This window comes from Microcaecilia unicolor, chromosome 7 (assembly GCF_901765095.1).
Source record: "Microcaecilia unicolor chromosome 7, aMicUni1.1, whole genome shotgun sequence".
NCBI lineage: Eukaryota > Metazoa > Chordata > Amphibia > Gymnophiona > Siphonopidae > Microcaecilia > Microcaecilia unicolor.
Genome location: NC_044037.1, coordinates 160,190,072 through 160,215,161, shown reverse-complemented (window position 1 = coordinate 160,215,161; position 25,090 = coordinate 160,190,072). Strand labels below are relative to the sequence as shown.

Here is a 25,090-nt window from a genome sequence, read left to right as displayed (position 1 = left end):
ACATAGCTCAGTCCAGCTAGGCTTTCAAAACACAGTTCAGGTCTAGCCAAGCTTTAAAAAAATACAGTTCAGTTCTAGCCAAGCTTTCCAAAACACAGCTCAATTTAGCCAGGCTTTCAAAAACAAAACAAAACACAGTTCAGTTCTAGCCAAGCTTTCCAAAACTCAGCTCAATTTAGCCAGGCTTTCAAAAACAAAACACAGTAATGGCTTTGCGCGGGCTCAAAGCCTAGGGTCCCACCCTCTTGGTCAGTCATACTCCTACCTGACCTCCTCCCGCTTGACCCGGCTTGGCCCCGCTACTTCCTTGGCTTTCGCTGAGCCAGAGCCGAAAAGTCCATCGGCTCTTCCAGGGTGTTCTCCGGTTCAGTCAACTCCATAGGGCAAGGCTCACTCTCTGCCTCCCTCTCCTCAGGAGCCCAATCCATATTCTCCTCGCCCCGCCCTTCTCCCAGCTGCTCACCCTTTCTTTCATTAAAGCTCTTTTGTGGCTCTTCTTTCTCCACCCACCTGTTCCACCACCTCTTCCACCAGGTTGGAGAATCAGCCTTATTCCTTCCCCTGCGGCCCTCCTCTGGAGACTCCTGGGAATGCACATAGTTTCTCTTATCCCCTGTCTCCCTTGGGGCATGCTGGGAGTTGTAGTTCTTTATTTCTAGTTTTTTTCTGGGGAATGCCTGCCTATAACGGGGGTATTCTGGCCTATCCCAGGGTTCCTTTGGGGCCTGTCCTACATACTCTTTACAATATTTATTTGCATGTTCTTTTCTTTGTGGGTTTTGGTGCTATATACATGTACAAGTGTATATATATAATTTATCGCAAACCTTTATATGCGTTTTATTTTATGTGTAAGTGTTTTTTTAATTATATATACACGTTATTTTATTATGATTTTAGAAGAGCAACTTTATAATAATTATATTTGTGTTATGATTTTTTGTAGCCCCTGAAGCAGCCCCTGCTGGGCGAAACACGACCTGTGTCGGGCTAATCTTTTATATGTATTCATGTGATTTTTTAAATTGTATTAATAAATTACGTTCTTAACGATCTGCTTTGTACATTTTCCATCTTGGAGCTTGCAGACCGTCTGCCTTTGTGGTGGTAGATGGCACATAAATAGGCATTCTACATATGTATCTGTAACAAAATGGGGATACAAATATGTGAATCTCTCCATTCGTGGCCTTTGGAGTATGGACATTCAGAAGACAGCCAGACCCCAGGATACACATATATCTCTGTTTTTACACAGTTTACATGCCCTTTTCCTTGCTGTGCCATGTTGTCACTTTTAACACGTATGGAACCATATTTTACAACAAAAGACACAGTAAAGATGACCAAAAGACCAGTGTGCAGCCAAAAATATCTTCAAGGAGGTTCTTTATTAGCAGTAATTCACATAAACCATGTTACAAGGACTCGACATGGGTCAGGTTTTGGCAATATAAAACCTTTGTACTAAGAGGAAGTACTGCTGCTCTGATTGAGTATTGACTTTTAACCATTAGGGGAAGGCAGGGGCGTATCTGCGTGGGGCCTCAGGGGCCTGGGCCCCCGCAGATTTCGCCCTGGACCCCCCTACCGCTGCCAACCCTCCCCCTCCGTTGCTCGCCTACCTTCGCTGGCGGGGGACCCCAACCCCCGCCAGCCGAGGTCCGCGTCCTCCTGCCGCTGCCGGCTGCCTTTGGTCCTTTAATTCTTCCATTGAAGCTGGCGCCGACGAAAGTTTCTTTTGAGTCTGACGTCGCTGCACGTTGTACGTGCAGGACGTCAGACTCAGAAATTGTTTCTGAGTCTGACGTCCTGCACGTACAACGTGCAACGTGCAGCGACGTCAGATTCAAAAGAAACTTTTTCGTCGGCGCCAGCTTCAATGGAAGAATGAAAGGACCAAAGGCAGCCGGCAGCGGCAGGAGGACGCGGACCTCGGCTGGCGGGGGTTGGGGTCCCCCGCCAGCGAAGGTAGGCGAGCAACGGAGGGGGAGGGTTAGCAATGGCAGCGGCTGGGGGGAGGGGGATCGGCAATGGCGGCGGCGGCGGCGGCGGGGGGGGGGGGCTATAATGTGCCCCCCCTCTCTGGCCCTGGCCCCCCCTACCGCCGCAGTTCAGATACGCCCCTGGGGGAAGGTATACTCTCCTTTCCCCCATAGGTTTTATATTACATATTGTGACCTGTACAACCATTTACATCTGAAATTTGTATATTTGAGTGTAATTTATGGACTACTGATGCAGGTAACAAAAATGGAACACACCCCATGTTGGTGCTGTTGCTCTGAATGAGTATTCCTGGAACTGATTGTTGATTTGACGTTTTATTCTTAGAGGAAGATATGTTCTCCTTTCCCCCATAGTTTTATGTTACATATTGTGACCTGTACAACCATTTACATCTAAAATTTGTACATTTGGATATAATTTATAGACACCTGATTGAGGTAACAAAGCCGAAACATGGCCCATGTCCCATCCTTTTAACAGCTATATGCTTTATGTGAATTGCTGCTAAAGAAGAACCCTCCTTGAAGATATTTAAAAAATAATAGAAACAGGAGAAAACCAATTTTCTGAGTAAATATCAAAGGGATCGGTTTTCAAACAGAGTTAAATGTTTACTAGTGGCAGGTAAATGTTTAACTCCATCAAGTACTTTTCTCTCCAAAGTACTTGAGCGTGCTGTTCACCGTCGCTGCCTTGATTTTCTCTCCTCACATGCTATTCTTGACCCACTACAATCTGGTTTTCGCCCTCTCCACTCAACCGAAACTGCGCTTACTAAAGTCTCCAATGACCTATTACTGGCTAAATCCAGAGGTCAATATTCCATCCTCATTCTTCTTGATCTTTCCGCTGCTTTTGACACTGTCGATTACAGCATACTTCTCGATACCCTGTCCTCACTTGGATTCCAGGGCTCTGTCCTTTCCTGGTTCTCTTCCTACCTCTCCCTTCGCACCTTTAGTGTTCACTCTGGTGGATCCTCTTCTACTTCTATCCCTCTGCCTGTCAGCGTACCTCAGGGTTCTGTTCTTGGTCCCCTCCTCTTTTCTATCTACACTTCTTCCCTTGGTTCATTAATCTCATCCCATGGCTTTTCCTACCATCTCTATGCTGATGACTCCCAAATCTACCTTTCTACCCCTGATATCTCACCTTGCATCTAAACCAAAGTTTCAGCGTGCTTGTCTGACATTGCTGTCTGGATGTCTCAACGCCACCTGAAATTAAAGATGACCAAAACCGAGCTTCTCATTTTCCCCCCCAAACCCACCTCCCCGCTCCCCCTGTTTTCTAGTTCTGTTGATGGCTCTCTCATTCTCCCTGTCTCCTCAGCTCGAAACCTTGGGGTCATCTTTGACTCTTCTCTCTCCTTCTCTGCTCATATCCAGCAGATTGCCAAGACCTGTCGTTTCTTTCTTTACAACATCCGTAAAATCCGCCCCTTTTTTTCCGAGCACTCTACCAAAACCCTCATCCACACCCTTGTCACCTCTCGTTTAGACTACTGCAATCTGCTTCTTGCTGGCCTCCCACTTAGTCACCTCTCCCCTCTCCAGTCGGTTCAAAACTCTGCTGCCCGTCTCATCTTCCGCCAGGGTTGCTTTACTCATACTACCCCTCTCCTCAAGACCCTTCACTGGCTCCCTATCCGTTTTCGCATCCTGTTCAAACTTCTTCTACTAACCTATAAATGTACTCACTCTGCTGCTCCCCAGTATCTCTCCACACTCGTCCTTCCCTACACCCCTTCCCGTGCACTCCGCTCCATGGATAAATCCTTCTTATCTGTTCCCTTCTCCACTACTGCCAACTCCAGACTTTGCGCCTTCTGTCTCGCTGCACCCTACGCCTGGAATAAACTTCCTGAGCCCCTGCGTCTTGCCCCATCCTTGGCCACCTTTAAATCTAGACTGAAAGCCCACCTCTTTAACATTGCTTTTGACTCGTAACCACTTGTAACCAGTGGCTTAGCCACAGGTGGGCCTGGGTGGGCCAGGGCCCACCCATTTACGGTTCAGGCCCACCCAACAGTAGCATACGTTTGGTGGTAGCTGGTGGAGATCCCAAGCTCTGTCAGCTAAAGACTTCCCTTTCATGGTAAGCCAAGGTGGAAAGAAGCATTTTCTCGCCAGCTGAGATATTTTTTTGGTGGTGGTGGTGGTGGTGGTGAAGAACACTTGGTGCCCACCCACCTCTTGCCTAGGCCCACCCAGAATCTGTTGTCTGGCTACGCCCCTGCTTGTAACCACTCGCCTCCACCTACCCTCCTCTCTTCCTTCCCGTTCACATTAATTGATTTGATTTGCTTACTTTATTTTTTTTTTTTGTCTATTAGATTGTAAGCTCTTTGAGCACGGACTGTCTTTCTTCTATGTTTGGGCAGCGCTGCATACGCCTTGTAGCGCTATAGAAATGCTAAATAGTAGTAGTAGTAGTATTTTAAAATGTTATACAGATAAGGCTTGGCAAACATGTCTACCTAATTCTATTCATATAGTAAAGGGGCAGAGTGAGCAAACAGGATCAAAGGCAGCAACTGAAGATGATCCATATAACTATGATATTCAGCCACTGCGCAGTAAGCCATGTGCTTCGTTTTGCCTTCTTGAGTACAACTAAAACAATTCATAAAGCTTAGCGTTTGTTTTTTCTGTTACTTTTGCAGTTGAGCACAATGTTCTTTTATATTTATGTAAAAAAAATATAAAATATTTTGGAGACAAATGTTGATTTTATTTGAGCAGTTGTGAAACAGATCTTGTAATCTATATGTCGGTGAGTTATTTTCTAAAAAATAAATTGGAGACAATTCTAAATGCAAAATAGATAATACAAACATAGGAGCCAGCTCTGTGGATGCTGTGGGTTCTTGAGCAAACTCCTTGACTGTATCCAAGGAGGTGTAGTTTCTCTTGGATTTAGCACCCCCAATCATTTTGAAAAGTTGGTTCCTGTGAATACATGTAACATTTAAGATTCATCCAATGAGGGAGTGGTAGGGGGGAGAAAAGATTAAAAACAAAACACTGGATAATGTTCAGTTAAATGCTTGAAATGTTATGGCATGGTATGTGTTCTGAGGTTTGATCTATGCAAGCTTGTAATGTAATAACATGTGCAAGTGTTAATAAAAACCGTTTAAATATAAGATTCATCCAAACCACATCAAGAACATGCTGTCTTCACACCTGTGCATGCTATCTGCATGCATGTATAAGTAGTGCCTCTTCTAAAAGGCAGTCTAGATACTGTTGGGGCAGTTAGTGATGATTTTCAGTGCCATTATCTAGATAATGTCACTGTAAACAGTTAACTGGTCCCTGGCAAGCATCATTTACTTGGGTAGGAGCCACTCCTACTCCAGTAAGTGCTGCTGAATATCGGGACCTTTACTTTTAAGTTGCTCTATATTGCAGATTTTCTGCTAAACCTCAGTTTAGCTTTTAATAAACCGTATTTCTCTTCTAGTTTCTACCAAGAGAATATGATTGTCGTTATGCTGTTAATGAATGTGACATTACAGAGCACTGCACTGGAGACTCAGGTCAGGTACTGTACATTTCTGAGGTTTTCAGATAGAATCCTAGATATCAAATAATAGCTTGAATGGGGAGGGGGAGAGAAAATCATAGGTTATTTTTCTGGAGTTATATGCATGAAACATTTGTTATTCAACACAGAATCTAATGGTCTGATTCCTCATGACATGATGGAAGTTTTCTGAAGGCATAGTTTGTATCAAGAAGTTTTAATACTCCATCGTTAGGAAGAAGTTTCCTATTTATTTAAAAAAAAATCATAATATTTTCTACTTTATTTCTCCTGAATGTTGACAGGCCATATTCAAAATTTCCTCTGAATAACTAGTTTGTTTACCTGGAGGAAAAAGCCCTTTTGAAAATTGTGCCTCCCTCCCTGGGCAATATAGATGTTCACAACATCAAACTTATTGATCCATATATATATTGGCTACATTGTCCCATATAACATGGCATGCACAAGTTCAGCTCCATTTCAAAGGGTCCTTTTACCAAGCTCAGTAAGCACTAATGTGTGGTTACCACAGTTTAAAAGGGCTTACCGTGGGGCATGCTTAAGCATCCTGTGGTAAGTTCAGGGTTAGTGCACATACGCCATGTGCTAAAAAAATTTAGTGCAACTACATTGCCATCCACTAACTGATTAGCATGTAAGCCCTTACCTCCAACAAAAGACTTAGACTCTGCAGTTGCAGCTGTATGTTTCACGCTTTCCAGTCCTAGCTTCAGTGATAGAGCTGAATTATGTAGCGTTGAGATTGCATACCTTCAGGTCTTTTTAAAGACCAGCCAATCTCTCAGAAGCATTCCTTTCGACTACATCTCACAGAGGCTCCTGAGGCAGGCTTGTGGCCGAAACACAGATCTGTGTAGAGTCTTTAATAAAGGTTTTCTCATTTTATCCTCCTGTCCTAGTCTCTGGAGTCCATTGGTCCATTTCCCACTCCTGTTTTTTTTGTCCCTACTATTAACTTTAACCATTAGACTTCACTTACCTAGGAACCAAATGGTGGAATTCATTACCACCCAAAATAAGAACTATACAGGAATATACTAGATTCTACAAAATCCTCAAATCGTTCCTATTCAAACAAACCCTCACAAAGAACAGCCATATCTGAAAAATTAATTATTACCTGAATTGGTTATTATTCTATTTACCATTATTCATGTACAATATCTCATTCATAATAGAAGTCACTTAACCCTCCATTGCCCTCCGCATTGAGCCTGCCATGAGTGGGAAAGCGCGGGGTACAAATGTAACAAAAATAAATGTTAAACATCCATAGCTATCCCAGTATATTTATGATACTGTATTGTAAAATTGGATTCTTACAACAAATTACTTTCTTATGCATTATTCTTTGTTATGCATCCAATACTGTTTATTATAAGCCACATTCAACTCAAAATTTGTTTGTGATAATGTGGGATATAAATGTCATAAATAAATAAATTAACACGTGTTATTTTACCACTAAGAGGAAGGGTTATCAATGTTAGTCACTGTAAAGATAGGTTATTTTACTGCAGGTCCCATTTTATGCAGTGAGACCTAGTTACAAATAACCCAGGTTATTATCTTAATGATAGCCCACACTGATATTTTCCCCCCTAACTCATGCTATTTTAGCACAGGTCCCATTTTATGCAATGAGACCTAGTTACCAATATCTATGGTTATGGTTAACAGTAAAATAACACATCTTAATGGTAGTCACATTGATAACTCCCTCCCCTCCCCCACTTATAGATCTGTGAGCACATGAAGAATACATGTGCCAAAAGATCATGCATGTTTTTCAGGCAGACCGCATGTTGGCACTCCCAGGGTGTTCTGACCTGGTTTCACAGCCTGCCTCACTGACACAGACTACTCAGTAATTACTGTGGATTCTTTTGGATTCGTATTAGGTAAATGAGACTTTTATTAGAGGTTCATTATTGTCTAAGATACACAATGATTAAGATATATACACAATGATTAAACTATATAATTGAAAAGAAACAATACCTAGCTATAGTCACCGCCTTGAGTGAATGCCTTCAAAAAGGCGGTAAATAAATCCTAATAAATAAATAATTAAAAAGAAACAATCATTACATCACTGGTACCTACATCCAAGCAATGCTAAGAGTTTCTAGACCAGGAAAGAAGCAATAATACACTATACATGCATCATAACTATACATACGTACATCACTGATCATTACATCATCCAGGCTTTTTACAGCAGCTGAGAGAAGCCCCTTTTTCAACGAAGCCGGAGTCTCATGACCTGGAGTCTGTTTCTATGTGTTTGTCCATCCATAGATGAGCTTCTGGTTTCACTGTAAAAGGCTCCCCTTTTTTATTAGGCTTAGAACTCATGTTCAGAGCTAAGGAGAATTACATAATGCTTGAGAATTTCTCTGTTTAGGTAAACAAGCCATAATGTGGGAATGTGGTCACATGTTTCTCAGTTCAGGTGGCCAGTCTGAACTCGAAACAGGCTTCACCTCTCCCTTCACATACCAAATTAATTAGAGCTGTGTCTTATCTTTCATGCAAACAGCATTACTTCTAATCAAAAATACAGACTCCGAGTGCACTTGTCGGTCAAGGCAGAGTTGAAAAACAATCTTTAAAATCTTCCATTACACCAGGGGTATAGTTTAAGCAGAGGAGAAATGGTGTTGTGATGTAAGCATATAGTTCATGCAGACATTTATACCAATATTTTGCATTGGGATTTTTGGATATGGTTCTGAGAGCCTATTTTATAAAGACATGTGGAAGAACATTTTTAAAAGAACATTCAAATCAGAACTGAGACATCCCACTCATAATGTCCATAAAATATAGCCATCTGACAGCCATTTTCGAACAGGAAAAATGTTGGGGTTTCCTGTTTGAAAATATGTGAGAACATCCAAAATGAACAACCATTTTCCAAAATAAAACATGCAAATTATGAACACCAAGAAACCAAGTACAAGGACTTCTGTCTGGTAGCATTTGTACAAAAAAAGGCCTCAAAGGCACTGACCACTAGGCTGTCTTCCAGACCTGCTTCCTTCTGTGTTTAGAATGCCCATAATAGCTGATGGTGTCAGGGAGCCTAGTTTCCCTTTCGAGTGTCACTTTCAGGGGTGAGGGAAGTGGACAGTAACCACTGGGGGATTCATGAGAAGTCATGCCTTAATCCCTCAAGTGGTCAGCTACTCAATCAGGGCACCTTTTTATACCCTGATTGAAGTAGGTCTAAGTTAGGATGCCCTTCTTTGTTTACTTGGACATTTCTTCCCTTTCGATTATTGCTGTTGGACGTCCTAAATTTGGGCCCTCCCTAGCCCCACCCTAAACATCTCCCACAAAACGCCACTTGCTGTTTGGATGAACTGTAGTGTAGGACATCCAACTTCTGCCTTTCAAAAACCATAATTTGAACATTTTTGGCACATGGAGTTTTTTGGACATTTTGAGATGCCCATCTGCTTTGAAAATGAGCACCATAAGTGCCTATCGTGCTTATTTTCGAAGGAGAAGGGCGCCCATCTTCCAACACAAATCGGGAGATGGGCGTCCTTCCCCTAAGGTCGCCGAAATCGGCATAATCGAAAGCCGATTTTGGGTGTCCTCAACTGCTTTCCGTCATGGGGACAACCAAAGTTCAAGGGGGCATGTCTGCAGTGTACCGAAGGCGGGACGGGGGTATGGTTAACAGATGGGTGTCCTCGGCCGATAATGGAAAAAAGAAGGGTGTCCCTCACGAGCATTTGGATGACTTGGTCCATTTTTTTTCACAACCAAGCATCAAAAAGGTGCCCGAACTGACCAGATGACCACTGGAGGGAATCGGGGATGACCTCCCCTGACTTCCCCAGTGGTCACTAACCACCTCCCACCCTGAAAAAAACAAAAAATTTTGTCTTTTTTTTTTAGACTATGTCCTTCGCTATGCCTCCATCCCTGCAACTGCAGTTGAGGACGTCCTTCCCTGTGAACATCCAAAATGTGGATGTTTCTGTGAGAAGAACATCCATGCCTTTGCTATGCCTCTGACACCCTCTTTATTTGGATTTTGGATCACAAGAAGCAGCAGTGGGATTTGAACCAGCCATCTCTGGATTGCAAGACCAGTGCTCTAACCACTAGGCCACTCCGCCACTCCACTCCCTTGAAATTTGGCCAGCCCTGTGGGGAGAGGCAGATGCAGGTCCCCGGGGGGGGGGGGGGGGGGGGAAGAGGTATGTGTGTGTCAGCGGAGGCATAACGAAGGCGTGGACGACATCCTTTCAAACATTTTGGACATCCTCAACTGCCTCCCACAGGGATGGCCAAATTTCAAGGGAGTAGAGTGGAGGAGTGGCCTAGTGGTTAGAGCACTGGTCTTGCAATCTAGAGGTGGCCGGTTCAAATCCCACTGCTGCTACTTGTGATCCAAAATCAAAATAAATAAATAGAGGGTGTCAGAGGCATAGCAAAGGCATGGATGTCCTTCTCACAGAAATATCCACATTTTGGGCGTCCTTAACTGCCATTGCTTCCCCTCCTTAGGAAGGAAATCGTGTGCAAATGAGCTAACAGCAAGCAGCTCATTTGCATGCAGTTTCCTTCATGCATGCCCGATCCTTTCCGGATCGGTAAGGGAAGGGCTTTTTCCATTCAGTTAGTGGGACCAGTGCACTACGAATGCTGGCTCCTCCCATGACCAAATGGCTTGGATTTGTTCGTTTCTGAGATGGGCGTCCTCGCTTTCCATTATTGCCGAAAACCAGGGACAACCATCTCTAAGGTCGACCTAAATTTCATGATTTGGGCGTCCCCGACCGTATTATCGAAACAAAAGATGGACGTCCATCTTGTTTCGATAATACAGGTTGCCCCGCCCCTTTACGGGGCCGTCCTTAGAGATGGGCGCCCCTGTTCGATTATCCCCCTCCACTTTGCCTTTATAAAACAGAACTCCAAATCACCTGCTAATGCCAAAATCTAAAATCAATCAATAATTAAACCCATAAGCATACCTGGGGATAGCATCAAAACTAAAGTAATAAGCCATAGAATATTTGTCATTCACATAAGGCTCACTAGAGTTTTAATCACGGTTCCAATTCTTATTTTTAAAAAATGCTACTGCCTATGGTCAAATTCTAATTTCAATATTGCAAATTTTTCATCAATAAATTAAGGACCCTGTTTACTAAGGTGCACTAGCGTTTTTAGCACATGCACAAAATTAGCATGTGCTGTGTAGGCACCCATAGGAATATTGTGGGCGCCTACACAGCGCACACTAAAAATGCTAACGCATCTCTAGGGCAGCTTAGTAAACAGGTTCCTAAATCTTCATATTAAAAGTAGTTATCTTAAAGATATCTAAAATTGAGGAACACAGCAAGCATGGGATACTGAACTATAACTATCTTTACAAAAATGTAATAAAAATTACAAAAATATACAGTGGGGGAAATAAGTATTTGATCCCTTGCTGATTTTGTAAGTTTGCCCACTGACAAAGACATGAGCAGCCCATAATTGAAGGGTAGGTTATTGGTAACAGTGAGAGATAGCACATCACAAATTAAATCCGGAAAATCACATTGTGGAAAGTATATGAATTTATTTGCATTCTGCAGAGGGAAATAAGTATTTGATCCCCCACCAACCAGTAAGAGATCTGGCCCCTACAGACCAGGTAGATGCTCCAAATCAACTCGTTACCTGCATGACAGACAGCTGTCGGCAATGGTCACCTGTATGAAAGACACCTGTCCACAGACTCAGTGAATCAGTCAGACTCTAACCTCTACAAAATGGCCAAGAGCAAGGAGCTGTCTAAGGATGTCAGGGACAAGATCATACACCTGCACAAGGCTGGAATGGGCTACAAAACCATCAGTAAGACGCTGGGCGAGAAGGAGACAACTGTTGGTGCCATAGTAAGAAAATGGAAGAAGTACAAAATGACTGTCAATCGACAAAGATCTGGGGCTCCACGCAAAATCTCACCTCGTGGGGTATCCTTGATCATGAGGAAGGTTAGAAATCAGCCTACAACTACAAGGGGGGAACTTGTCAATGATCTCAAGGCAGCTGGGACCACTGTCACCACGAAAACCATTGGTAACACATTACGACATAACGGATTGCAATCCTGCAGTGCCCGCAAGGTCCCCCTGCTCCGGAAGGCACATGTGACGGCCCGTCTGAAGTTTGCCAGTGAACACCTGGATGATGCCGAGAGTGATTGGGAGAAGGTGCTGTGGTCAGATGAGACAAAAATTGAGCTCTTTGGCATGAACTCAACTCGCCGTGTTTGGAGGAAGAGAAATGCTGCCTATGACCCAAAGAACACCGTCCCCACTGTCAAGCATGGAGGTGGAAATGTTATGTTTTGGGGGTGTTTCTCTGCTAAGGGCACAGGACTACTTCACCGCATCAATGGGAGAATGGATGGGGCCATGTACCGTACAATTCTGAGTGACAACCTCCTTCCCTCCGCCAGGGCCTTAAAAATGGGTCGTGGCTGGGTCTTCCAGCACGACAATGACCCAAAACATACAGCCAAGGCAACAAAGGAGTGGCTCAGGAAGAAGCACATTAGGGTCATGGAGTGGCCTAGCCAGTCACCAGACCTTAATCCCATTGAAAACTTATGGAGGGAGCTGAAGCTGCGAGTTGCCAAGCGACAGCCCAGAACTCTTAATGATTTAGAGATGATCTGCAAAGAGGAGTGGACCAAAATTCCTCCTGACATGTGTGCAAACCTCATCATCAACTACAGAAGACGTCTGACCGCTGTGCTTGCCAACAAGGGTTTTGCCACCAAGTATAGGTCTTGTTTGCCAGAGGGATCAAATACTTATTTCCCTCTGCAGAATGCAAATAAATTCATATACTTTCCAAAATGTGATTTTCCGGATTTAATTTGTGATGTGCTATCTCTCACTGTTACCAATAACCTACCCTTCAATTATGGGCTGCTCATGTCTTTGTCAGTGGGCAAACTTACAAAATCAGCAAGGGATCAAATACTTATTTCCCCCACTGTAACTGGAATAAAGCCCAAAGCCCAGAATGTACAAATTTCTCAATTAGCACAATTCTACAGTCATAAAAGGTAAAAAAAAAAAAAAAACATGATTAAGAAAGAAATTTACTAATTCAAAAGTTTTCAGATGGCAGCGAAAAACTGAACAAGATTTTGTTGAGTTACCGTGTTTCCCCGAAAATAAGACACTGTCTTATATTAATTTTTGCCCCCCAAAATGCACTAGGTCTTATTTTCAGGGGCTGTCTTATTTTTCGGGGAAACATCGGGGTTGGCCCGCCCCCCCCTCCGTCGCTCCCGGAACTAACCTTAAACGCCTCCTTTCACCTTCGCAGCAAGCAGCAGCAGGGCAGGCCACTTCTTCCTTCCATGTCCCGCCCTCGCCTGACATAATGTCCGCGAGGGTGGGGCACGGAAGGAAGGAGAGGTCTGCCCTGCTGCTGCTTGCTGTGAAGGTGAAAGGAGGCGTTTAAGGTTAGTTCCGGGAGCGACAGAGGGTGGGTGGAGGGGGGGCCCGGCGACCTCGGGTGGGGGGGCGGCCTTGTCCGGCTCTCGGCGGCCCTGCTTTCAAACAAAAATTTGCTAGGTCTTACTTTCGGGGGAGGCCTTATATCTACCAATTCAGGAAAACCTCTACTAGGTCTTATTTTCGGGGGATGTCTTACTTTCGGGGAAACAGGGTAGTAGCATTCTTGATAGGTTATTCCAGATTCCAGATACTTGATATGGAAAAGAGCTGTGCAATACTTTTCTACAACGTAAGCCTTGAACTGATGGAAAGTGCAAAAGTAAGCTATTTTTTGTCTTCAAAAGTTTTATGGAAAAGACAAAAGGCAGCTAAAGCTGTCAGGTCTTGTACTATCCAATATCTTATATACCAGACAAGCCATTTTGAACATAATTCCTACTTGAAGAGGTAGCCAGTAAAGATATTTAGCAAGATTTACCTTGTGATTTTTCTGTAGTGGCATCTAAATTTGTTTTGGCCATTAAGAACTTATCTTTTATTTTCAGTGCCCTCCCAATCTTCGTAAACAAGATGGATATTCCTGTGATTCAAATCAGGTATGCATTTTAAATTAAAGCCTAACTCTGAAGATGAAATCTTTTGGTAATATTTTCCCAAAAGATTTTTATTGATGTTCTGCAGTCCACATCCTATTCTCTTTTGATTGTAATGGCAGTGTGGCTATAGATTTTATTATAGTACACAGGTGTTCTATAATCTAGTGCATTGTACAGATTTTAGAATCTCGGGGTCCTTTTACTAAGCTGCGGTAAAAGGGGGCCTGTGCTAGCTTCAGTGTATGTTTTTTTTTACATGTTCTGAGGCCCCCTTTTACCACAGCAGATAAAAAGACATCATTTTTTCTTGAGGGAACACTTTGGTAAGAGCTCCCCCCGCTAACCTAGCAGTAACCGGGCAGCGCGTGGCCCTGCCCAGTTAAAGCCGGGTAAGCACCAGCACTACAAAAATAGAAAATATTTTTGTAGCGCTGGAAATGGGGCATTCTGGGGATGGGAACTACTGCCTGGTTCCATGGTAGGCCGGTGGTAGTTCCAGATTAGCCGTGTGCCAACCCTTTAGTAAAAGGGCCCATCAGTCTTTCTTTTTAGATGTTATTATTGTGTACTTTGCTTACATGTGTGCCACTAGAATACTGAACCAGAATTAACATTAGTCAAACAATGCATCTTATAATTACATAGAAAGAGAAAGACATTCTTAATTAACATATTGCCCATTAAATAACTATCTATTAAATGCTATTAATATTGTAAATATTAAATAATATTGAAATATCCTAATATCTACTATCATTAGAACACTTCAGGAACATTAATATTCCTTGTCATCAGCAGCAGATGAATCCATTACGAATGGGTTGTGTCCACCTACCAGCAGGGAGAGATAGAGAACACTGAAAACCATAGTGCCTCTAGGACGGCTAGCTCCATCTGCCTCAGTATTTCTCTATCTCCCAGCAGGGTTGGATGCAGCTTTTTCAGCTCCTTCAAGATTCTGCCTGGGGTGGCTCCTGTGCTTTTGCCAGTTGTAGCAGGAGTGTTGTGGCTAAGTGGAGCCCACTTTAAAGGCACATAGGTTCGCCCTTTCCCTGCCTTACCCTTCCCCCTGTGTGGATTCAGGCATATAGGTTTGCCCTTTCCCTGCCTTTCCCACCCTCTTCTGCCTCCGGAGTACCTCTGCAGCTGTTTGCCTCCAACTTTCCTCACAGCGTTAAAAAAAATGCGCTTTTCAGTGCTGCTGTTTCTGAGGTTTTTCCTGACTGTGCAGCGTGACTGGAGCTTGTGGACTCAGTCCTTTGAAGTAAGAGCGGTACTCAGCTCCTCCGGGGAGGGCCCGCGGACGATGTTCCGATCGACGTGATTTTGGCGCAAAGCCACCATTTTGAATTTTATTCCACTGTTTTTCGGCGATGGCTGCTGAGGGAGTTAAGCGCTGTTCCCGTTGTGGCAAGCACAGTTCAGCGTGCTGTTTAGACAGTAGAGCCAGTAAGAGCATGGCGAGCGATGATTCTTCCCGCTCGATGAAGCTGGCAGCGGGCGCCATCTTGGAAGCGCCGCATGGCTCAACCCCCGCGGTTGTGGAAGAGTCTGAGAGCAGAGGGGCGCCTCGGGCCGAGGCTATCAAAGGATCTCTGTTCCCCGTGGCTCCTAATTCGGAGATGGGAGGTCAAGGTGAGTTTTTCTCCCCCGAGTTTGTGCTTATTTTACATAAAGCCTTCATGCTGAAAAGAGCTCTGCTGCAGGTGTCTGACACTGCATTGCTACCTGGTCCCCCTCCGACTGATTATGGCCCGGGGCTGATGTCAGATGTGGAGGCCCCCGAGCGTTGGATGCACGCTAAGCATAGACGGGTAAATTCCCCGTCGGAGAGTGGAACCCCCCCCCCCTGTGGTCGGGCTGTAGGGACTTTGAGGGATGTGGCAGACCTTCGTGGTCTGAGGAGCCAGAGGAAGGTGCCGGTTTGTCACTAGATCTGGATGATCCCACTGTGGTTCGGATTTTCCACCACGATGAGCTGCCAGCACTTATCTCTGATGCCTTACAGGCCCTCTCTATTGATGATCCTGTTAAAGGCGAGGCCTCCTCTGGTACTCCGAGGATGGCGAGTACTAAGAAGCCTGCTCAAGCCTTTCCTTTGCATGACTCTATCCAAGAGCTTATTTCTGCTCAATGGGCTGACCCCGAAGGGCCCTTGAAAGTGCCAGAGCAATGGGGCATCTTTACCCTCTGAGTGAGGAGCACTTGGCCCATTTTGAGATGCCTAAAGTGGATGCCTTAGTCACGGCAGTGACAAGAAAGACCACCCTCCCACTAGAGGGAGGGGTCGCCCTGAAGGACATTCAGGACTGGCAGCTGGACTTAGCGTTAAAATGGTCCTTTGAGATTTCGGGCCTAGCCTTAAGGGCGTCTGTTTGCAGTTCTTATGATGCTCGAGCCTGCCTCTCTTGGTTACAACAGGCAGTGGAACAGCCCGTGGATGGTGCGGAGTCCCTCGCTGAGGTTGCACCGCGCATGGAGTCAGCCTTGTCATTTTTAGCTGACGCCCTCTATGATCTGGTCAAAGCTTCGGCTAAACAGATGTCTGTGGTGGTGTCCGCACGCCGCCTTCTATGGCTACGGCATTGGGCGCCTGACATGGCCTCTAAGCAAAGGCTGGTGAAGTTGCCCTTTCGGGACCTTCTGTTATTTGGAGAAGATTGTTAAAGACCTGGGGGATGCTAAACCCCTTCTTCCAAGGGTCAGTTGGTTCCCTCCTCCTCCAGACCTCGCTTCTGTGAAGCTAGAAGGTATCACCCGGGGCGCTCTGCTGGATTTACTCAATGTGCCCGCTTTCAGCAGAGGAACTCCTTTCGCTCAGACATATGCTCCGCAGCGGCAGGCTCAAGGCCAGGAGTTCAGGGCCATCCTCCACAATGATGGGACGCCGATCCACTCCTCCTTTACAGCTGTATGAGGATGCCTTTCCCTCTTTCTCGAGGAGTGGACCAAGATTACCTCAGATCAGTGGGTCCTGGACCTGATCAGAGAAGATTACCGATTGGATTTCGGTGCCCCGGTGAGAGACGTGTTTGTGGAGTCCCGATGCAGCACTGCCGTCAAACGGGCGGTGGTAGAGGAGAACTTACAAGTCTTGTTGCACCTTGGAGCGGTGATCCCTGTGCCTCCCGCCGAACACGGCTGTGGTCGTTACTCCATTTATTCTGTGGTGCCGTGAAAAGGCGGGTCTTTTTGCCCATTCTCGACTTAAAGAAAGTCAACGAGTCACTAAGAGTGCGGCATTTTTACATGGAAACCCTGCACTCCGTCATTGAGGCGGTACAGCCAGGAGAGTTCCTCATGTCTCTGGACCTAAAAGAAGCTTACTTGCACATTCCTATATGGCCCCCGCACCAACGGTTTCTCCGTTTTGTGGTGTTGGGAAAACATTTCCATTTTCGGGCCTTGCCTTTTGGCCTCGCCACAGCTCCCCGAACCTTTTCCAAGGTCATGGTGGTAGTAGCTGCCTTTCTCAGGCGAGAGGGTATCCGGATTCACCCGTACCTCGACGACTGGCTCATCAGAGTGGACTCTGCAGAAGAGAGTCGTCATGTAACAGCCAGAGTGGTCTCAGTACTGCAATCTCTGGGCTGGGTCGTCAATATTCCCGACCTAAGGCGGTGCAAGCTTCAGAATCAGGTCCGTCTGCTCCTGAGGAAGCCTCGCCCACGAGCTTGGGACTTTGTCCAGCTGTTGGGGTCGATGGCGGCCACCTTGGAAGTGGTGCCATGGGCGAGAGCACACATGAGACCTCTGCAGATTGCCCTGCTTCAATGATGGTCTCCTTTGTCTCAGAATTAAATATTCGGATTTAATGCCGGTGGCAAACAGCAATTGTTCTGCCCGCCACCAGCTGAATATCAGGCCCGTTGTGTATGTGGTGTTTTCCTTACACATGAGAGAAGTATTAATTACCCTAATGACCAAATTTAAACAAATGATTGCAACCGGCACCAATATACTCCTCTTACAATTTGACATGTCAAGCGCCTTTGATATGGTAGACCACGGAATCCTATTACACATTCTTGAATATTTTGGCATTGGAGGCAATGTCCTAAACTGGTTTAAGGGGTTCTTACCCTTACGCTCATATCAAGTCACATCAAACTCAACTACGTCTGCTGCATGGACACCTGATTGTGGAGTACCGCAAGGATCCCCCCTCTCACCAACTATTTTCAATCTAATGATGACCCCCCTGGCAAAACTTCTATCAAACCATAACCTTAACCCATACATATATGCCGATGATGTAACGAAATATATTCCATTCAAAAAAGACATTAATGAAATCTCTAACGAAATCAACCAAAGTCTACACATCATGAACACCTGAGCAGATGCATTCCGACTGAAACTGAACGCAGAAAAAACTCAATGCCTCATACTTACCTCCCAATACAACACGAATACATTTACCATCATTAACACACCTATAAGTCTGCCAATCTCAAAAACTTTAAAAATCCTTGGAGTCACTATTGACCGCCACCTAACACTTGAGACTCATGCGAACAACACAACCAAAAAAATGTTCTACTCCATGTGGAAACTGAAAAGAATAAGACCATTTTTCCAAGATCTGTCTTCCGCAGCCTAGTGCAATCACTCGTACTCAGTCACTTGGATTATTGCAACTCACTATACGCAGGCTGCAAAGAACAAATACTGAGGAAACTTCAAACAGCCCAGAATACAGCAGCCAGACTCATCTTCGGAAAACCAAAATACGAAAGTGCAAGACCCTTACGGGAGAAACTACACTGGCTCCCACTCAAGGAACGTATCACTTTTAAAGTATGCACCTTAGTCCACAAAATCATTCACGGTGAAGCCCCTGCATACATGTCTGACTTAATAGACCTGCCACCCAGAAATGCTAAAAGATCGTCCTGAACCTTCCTCAATCTCCATTTCCCTAAGTGCAAAGGCATAAAATACAAAGTACTGCACGGATCAACCTTCGCTTACATGAGCACGCAATTCTGGAATACACTACCACACAACCTGAAAACGATCTACGAACTAACCGACTTCCGCAAACTACTGAAGACTTATCTCTTTGAGAAAATCTACAGCAAGGATCAAAACACATGAAGTCCATACACACTAATAGATACGCATCAACACACTCTCTTCTGAATTCTCTTCCCCCGTATCCTCACCACTCTTAAAACTCTACCCACAGATAAAATTGTGAGACCTTTATGTTCCCTTAATACTGTTTTATCGCCCCTCAACTCCCCATTGTTTTATTCCATTGTTCTATTCCCAAATGATATCCTGACTTTACTCTGTCTTCCCACAACTCTTCACAATGTAACCCATAAGTGTACTGTAACAAATTGTATTTCCATCACTCATAATGTATTGTAAGCCACACTGAGCCCGCAAATAGGTGGGGAAATGTGGGATACAAATGCAAATAAATAAATAAAATAAATAAGGTAATATGCCAACAAGAGCAAAATCTATTGGGAATTATTTTAACAACTGGGAAGGGCTGCCAGAACCCTTATCCACACCCTTGTCGCCTCTCGCTTGGACTATTGCAATTTACTTCTCACTGGTCTTCCACTCAGCCATCTCTCTCCTCTCCAATCTTTCCAAAATTCTGCGGCACGACTTGTTTTCCGCCAGAATCGTTATACCCACACTAGCCCGCTCCTCAAGTCACTTCACTGGCTCCCTGTCCGCTTCCGCATTCAGTTTAAACTTCTTGTACTGACCTTTAAATGCATCCACTCTGCAGCCACCCATTACCTCTCCGCTCTCATCTCTCCCTATATTCCTCCCCGTGAACTCCGCTCACTGGACAAATCTCTCTTGTCGTCCTCCTTCTCCTCCACTGCTAATTCCAGACTTCGCTCCTTTTCTCTCGCAGCACCTTATGCCTGGAATAGACTTCCTGGACCTATACGTCTAGCTCCATCTCTACCTGTTTTCAAATCTATGCTGAAAACCCACCTTTTCACTGCTGCTTTTGGTTGCTAGCCACAATTGCCCTCCCCTTGTCCCTTCCTCCCTTCTCACCCATTACTTCCCTCACCCGTAACTGTCTTGTCTGTCTGTATTATTTAGATTGTAAGCTCTTTTGAGCAGGAACTGTCTCTTTGTATCAGGTGTTCAGCGCTGCGTGCGTCTGGTAGCGCTATACAAATGCTAATAATAATAATGACATTTTATTTTAAGCAATAAATGAATATGAAACTGATACATACCAAGAACCAATGCTTTGATTGAAATATATACCTTCATAAGAAGCACCAACCATCCCCTGCTAGCTTGAAAGCTCTATAGGTATTTTGAAAATATTTCCAACTACCTTTCCCCAGAATAATTTGGGGATGCTAATTTAATCCTGCTCCCTTAAAAAAAAAGAATATCATACACTACATGTCATGCAAATATTTATCCAAGCCATCTGTTCCACAAAGATGGGAAAATTAGGTTCTTACCTTGGTAATTTTCTTTCCTTTAGTCACAGCAGATGAATCCATTATGAATGGGTTGTGTCCACCTACCAGCAGGGGGAGATAGAGAACACTGAAAACCATAGTGCCTCTAGGACGGCTAGCTCTGTCTGCCTCTCAGTATTTTGAATCTTCCAAAGCAGTGTTAAACCGCATAGTAGCATAACTTTCCTCACAGCGAACGAACGCCCCAGAACAGGAGCCATAACACAAAGAAGGGACGAACTCAACCTCCGGTAGTAGACCAGAAATCCTGAAGACTGTTTTCCAACTTCTCCCAATGAGGGAACATGTCTGCAGGAAAAACTGAACACAAAACAGAGTCAATCAGGGAGGGATCATGGATTCCATCTGCTGTGACTAAAGGAAAGAAAATTACCAAGGTGAGAACCTAATTTTCTCTTCCTTGTCATCAGCAGCAGATGAATCCATTACGAATGGGATGTATCAAAGCAATCCCTAGATAGGGCAGGAACAAGCCACACCACGCGCAAGCACTTGTGCTCCAAAATGCGCGTCCCTCCTGGCAGCCACATCCAGCATGTAATGATAGGCAAAAGAGAGCTTAGAAGCCCAAGTAGCTGCACTACATATCTCTTGAAGAGAGAGTACTCCCGTCTCAGCCCAAGAGGAAGAAATCTCTCTTGTGGAATGTGCCTTAAAGGCGTCAGGCAGAGGCCGGCCAGATAGCAGATATGCAGAAAAAATGGCTTCCTTAAGCCAACGGGCTATAGTGGCTTTAGACGCTGGGGACCCTCTGCGAGGACCTGACAACCATACAAAAAGGTGATCAGAGGTCCTGAAAGCATTCGACATCTGTAGATATTGCAACAGAGCCCTGCGCACATCCAAAAAGTGCAACTGGCCAAAAGATTCCGGAAACTCCTCCCTAGTAAAGGAGGGCAGATAAATAGGCTGGTTTAGGTGAAACGCTGAAACCACCTTAGGCATGAAGGAAGGCACAGTACGTACCGTTACTCCGGACTCTGAGAATTGCAGAAATGGGTCTCGACAGGACAGCGCCTGGAGCTCAGACACCCGTCTCGCTGATGTAATGGCTACCAAAAAGACTGTCTTTAGAGTCACATCCTTCTCCAAAATGTGGGTGTTTCTGTGAGAAGGACATCCATGCCTGCTATGCCTCTAACACCCCCTTTATTTATTTGGATTTTGGATCACAAGTAGCAGCAGTGGGATTTGAACCGGCCACCTCTGGATTGCAAGACCAGTTCTCTAACCACTAGGCCACTCCTCTACTGCACTCCATTCCACTCCCTTGAAATTTGGCCGTCCCTGTGGGGGGGGGGGGGCAGTTCAGGACGTCCAAAATGTTTAAAAGAAGGACGTCCACATCTTTGCTATGCCTCCGCTGACACACACATACCTCCCCTCCTAGGGACCTGCATACTGCTGCGATGGACCTGAGTATGACATTTCAGGCTGGCAAAAAATGTTTTTAAAGTGTTTTTTTTTTTAGGGTGGGAGGGGGTTAGTGACCACTGGGGGAGTCAGGGGAGGTCATCCCCTATTCCCTCCGGTGGTCAGTTCACGCACCTTTTTGAGGCTTGGTCGTAAGAAAAAATGGACCAAGTAAAGTTGACCAAGTGCTCATCAGGGAGGCCCTTCTTTTTTCCATTATCGCTCTGTTGCAGGAATTACCACTATTGTCAGCAGAATCTGTGGTACTTCAGAAGTCAAACAGCACACACCAGAATGAGGGAGAAATCTTCTTTATTTGCCAGCAAACAAAGTAGGACATCAGCTCTAGCTCTCTTCTTCTCTTTCTCAGCTCTCTGTGTCTTGTGGCTTCTGTCTGTCCTCTTCAGTTCTCTTCTGACGTAAGCTGCTTCTGCTCTTAGTTATATACAGTTCTAACCCCTCTGGCCCCCCTTACTTTCCAGATGGTAAGGAATAGATTGATTACCCTGTCTGAACCAATCATCTGTATACATTTATTCCAAAATATCAGTTACATAGGTTTGAGATATTTCCTAAACTGACCTAGGACCTGGGGCCTCTCACGCTAGACAATGGGGCACCAGAACTCTTGCATTTTATTATGATTAAATTCTCATATTCCCAGCTAACTTCATACTAACTGGGTTCATTTAGGGGCCAGTCTTGCTTAATGGCATACAGATATGGTTTGTTATTACTTTCAGGACCATTCCTTCACTTAACTATAATTAATCAAGACTTTTCCTGACCTCTTTCACCTATTAGCTTCATACATTGAACTAGCTAGGACTGTGGATAATTCAAACCAGACGATGACCTTTTCAACTGCAGTCTTACTTGTAAAGTAACACTGAGTTGAACAGATATTCTACATAGAAATAAAACTTATTAATTACACAGAATAAAACATATTCTAAAATAAGCAGAAATCAAAATTCCTTATAAGACAAATTCTACATATCAAGAACTTCTAAAATCTAACTATTTTCTTTTAAGCAGCATTTTAAACTAATCCTTTTAAAACTACAATATACCTGGCTCATAATGGTATCCATATGTGGTAAACTAATTACTTCTCTCTGACCTTTCTAACCTCTAGCCTAGCAAAAGCTAGACATTCTAAATAATCTAAACCATATGGCATTCCTCCATCACTTGCAAGACTAAAAAGTTAAATACCATATAATTTCTCTGCCCATGCTGTCTCAGCTCGAGGACGCCCATGTGTTAGGCATGCCCCAGTCCTGCCTTTGCTACGCCTCTGACACGCCCCCGGGAACTTTGGTCGTCCCTGCGTTGGGAAGCAGTTGGGGATGCCCAAAATCAGCTTTCGATTATGCCGATTTGGGCGAGCCTGAGAGAAGGAAGCCATCTCCCATGTCGAAAGATGGGCGCCCTTCTCTTTCAAAAATAAGCTTGATAATAAACATTAAGCTATAAGGACGCCTAGTACTAGTTTTATGGAGGAAAATAGGTGCCGCCTTTCCTCTATGGCCTGTCAAAGTGAGTAATTATATCCGTATCCATAGGAACAGGAAGGAAGATGGACAGAGAGAGAAAAAGCTAGGAAGGCCTATAAGGCAAAGTAAGGCATGTGCCTAAAGAAATGTGGGCTGGGCAGGTCACTGTTAACTCTCCTGCTCCTTCCTTATCACCAACAAGAAAGGAACAGTTTTTTTACCTGCATCATCTTTCTCTGCCAGCTTCCATCTGAAGTTTGAACCTCGTAGGTTCCCATAATATCAACGTTTATAATTCAGACCGAAGCCCAATAAGAGGTGGTAAATTTAGGCAAAAAGCGTGACTTTCCTTCTGCCAGCAGAAAGAAGGAATATAAGATTCTTTTGGTGGAGGTAAGGTGTAAATCCAGCCCTTCTGCTAGGTCACTCAACCTGATGCAAAGATAGAATTCTAGGTAACTTCAAACTGAGTGAGGAAATCTTCTGTGGAGTGGAGGAGTAGCCTAGTGGTTAGTGCAGTGGACTTTGATCCTGGGGAACTGAGTTCAATTCCCATTACAGCTCCTTATGACTCTGGGCAAGTCACTTAACCCTCCATTGCCCTTGTACAAAATAAGTACCTGAATATATGTAAACCACTTTGAATGTAGTTGCAAAAACCTTAGAAAGGCAGTATATCGAGTCCCATTTCCCTTTCCATTTCTGCCTGAGAGGGAGGCAAAGAGAGAGCTATATAAGACTGCTAAGGAGAGAGCAAGGACTATAGCAATAATACACTTATATACCTCTAAATACCTCCAGTGTGATGTACAAAAACAAGGTAATATACAATACATGAACACAGCAATATAAAATGTGGAATGCATTACCGAACTGTGTGAAAACGTTGCATGATCATCAAGACTTTAGGCGCTCTTTAAAGACCTATCTGTTTTGTAAGGCCTACCCTACTGCGGATACTCACTAGACTCTACATTATATTGCCTCAAAGGACCATTTTATTCCTTATTATTTTGTACCTTATTTTAAACATGTACCCCTCCCTTACCTGACCCTATTTCTTATTGACTGTAAGCCACATTGAGCCTGCTTGGGTGTGGGAAAATGTGGGATACAAATGCTGGAAATGAATTAAATACTTTTGAATATCAGGGGGAGTAAGAATAGGAGAGGTTGCAGGATTGTAATAAAATTTTCAAAATAAGATCTTATGACAGAAAGTCAAAGGAATATATATCTTTCAAATCAATTTATGTGGTTTGTTTTGTGTTTTTTTATTGCTTTACTAATTTTTTGAACCATACTCCATTTTCTTCAGGGACGTTGTTACAATGGAGAATGCAAAACAAGAGATAATCAGTGTCGATACATCTGGGGATCCAGTGAGTTACCTTTACCTGATATTTATAATTTACATTTTTTTACATTTTCATGTACACCTTTTTCTGTTATGGTGAAACAAAGCAACAGAGAATGTAATGCAAGATGGTTGAATGCAATAACTTATTTTTTTTTTTTTTTGAAATAATTTTTATTGTTGAATGAAGTCAGGAATATATAGTAATTCAAGATCAGATCATTACAATTTCAATGCGATAACATCTTTACAAAAGGGTGATGAAAAACAAAAACAAAACAAAACACAGAAACAGATATCCATTTCTCTTTCGTTCTAGACTTCATATCTTTTTATCATTTAATCCCTCTCCCCCCACCTCCCTTCCCCCCTCCCCCAAAGGCTGCTATTACATTATTCCATGCTGCTTCCTGTTTGATCACCATTTACTGGGCCCTTCGGCGAAAGCAGATCTAGTGCTCTCCCCCAAATATCTCTGTACTGGCGATTCCTCCATGAAACAGCAAATTTGAGGGTAAGACGCACCCAAGTGGCCATCTCAATCGTACAGTTTTTCCACATGTCTAGGTGTGGAGGTTCAGCATCCACCCATGTTTTCAACACACATTTCTTAAGCAACATCATTGCTAACAACACAAATTTACCTTGGGCTACTCCCAGCTTCTGCTCTCTAAGTGAGTCTCCG

At 44.1% G+C, this 25,090-nt stretch overlaps 1 protein-coding gene across 1 annotated transcript in view; it reads left to right on the top strand.

Annotated features, from left to right (window-relative positions):
• ADAM23 (ADAM metallopeptidase domain 23) overlaps positions 1–25,090 on the top strand; it is a 1,183,145-nt gene that overhangs the window by 833,087 nt on the left and 324,968 nt on the right. Inside the window, exons 19-21 of the mRNA XM_030210005.1 lie at positions 5,479–5,559; positions 13,604–13,654; positions 24,367–24,430. Of these exons, the coding sequence (XP_030065865.1) occupies positions 5,479–5,559; positions 13,604–13,654; positions 24,367–24,430 (196 nt within the window). The remainder of the gene's footprint in view (positions 1–5,478; positions 5,560–13,603; positions 13,655–24,366; positions 24,431–25,090) is intronic.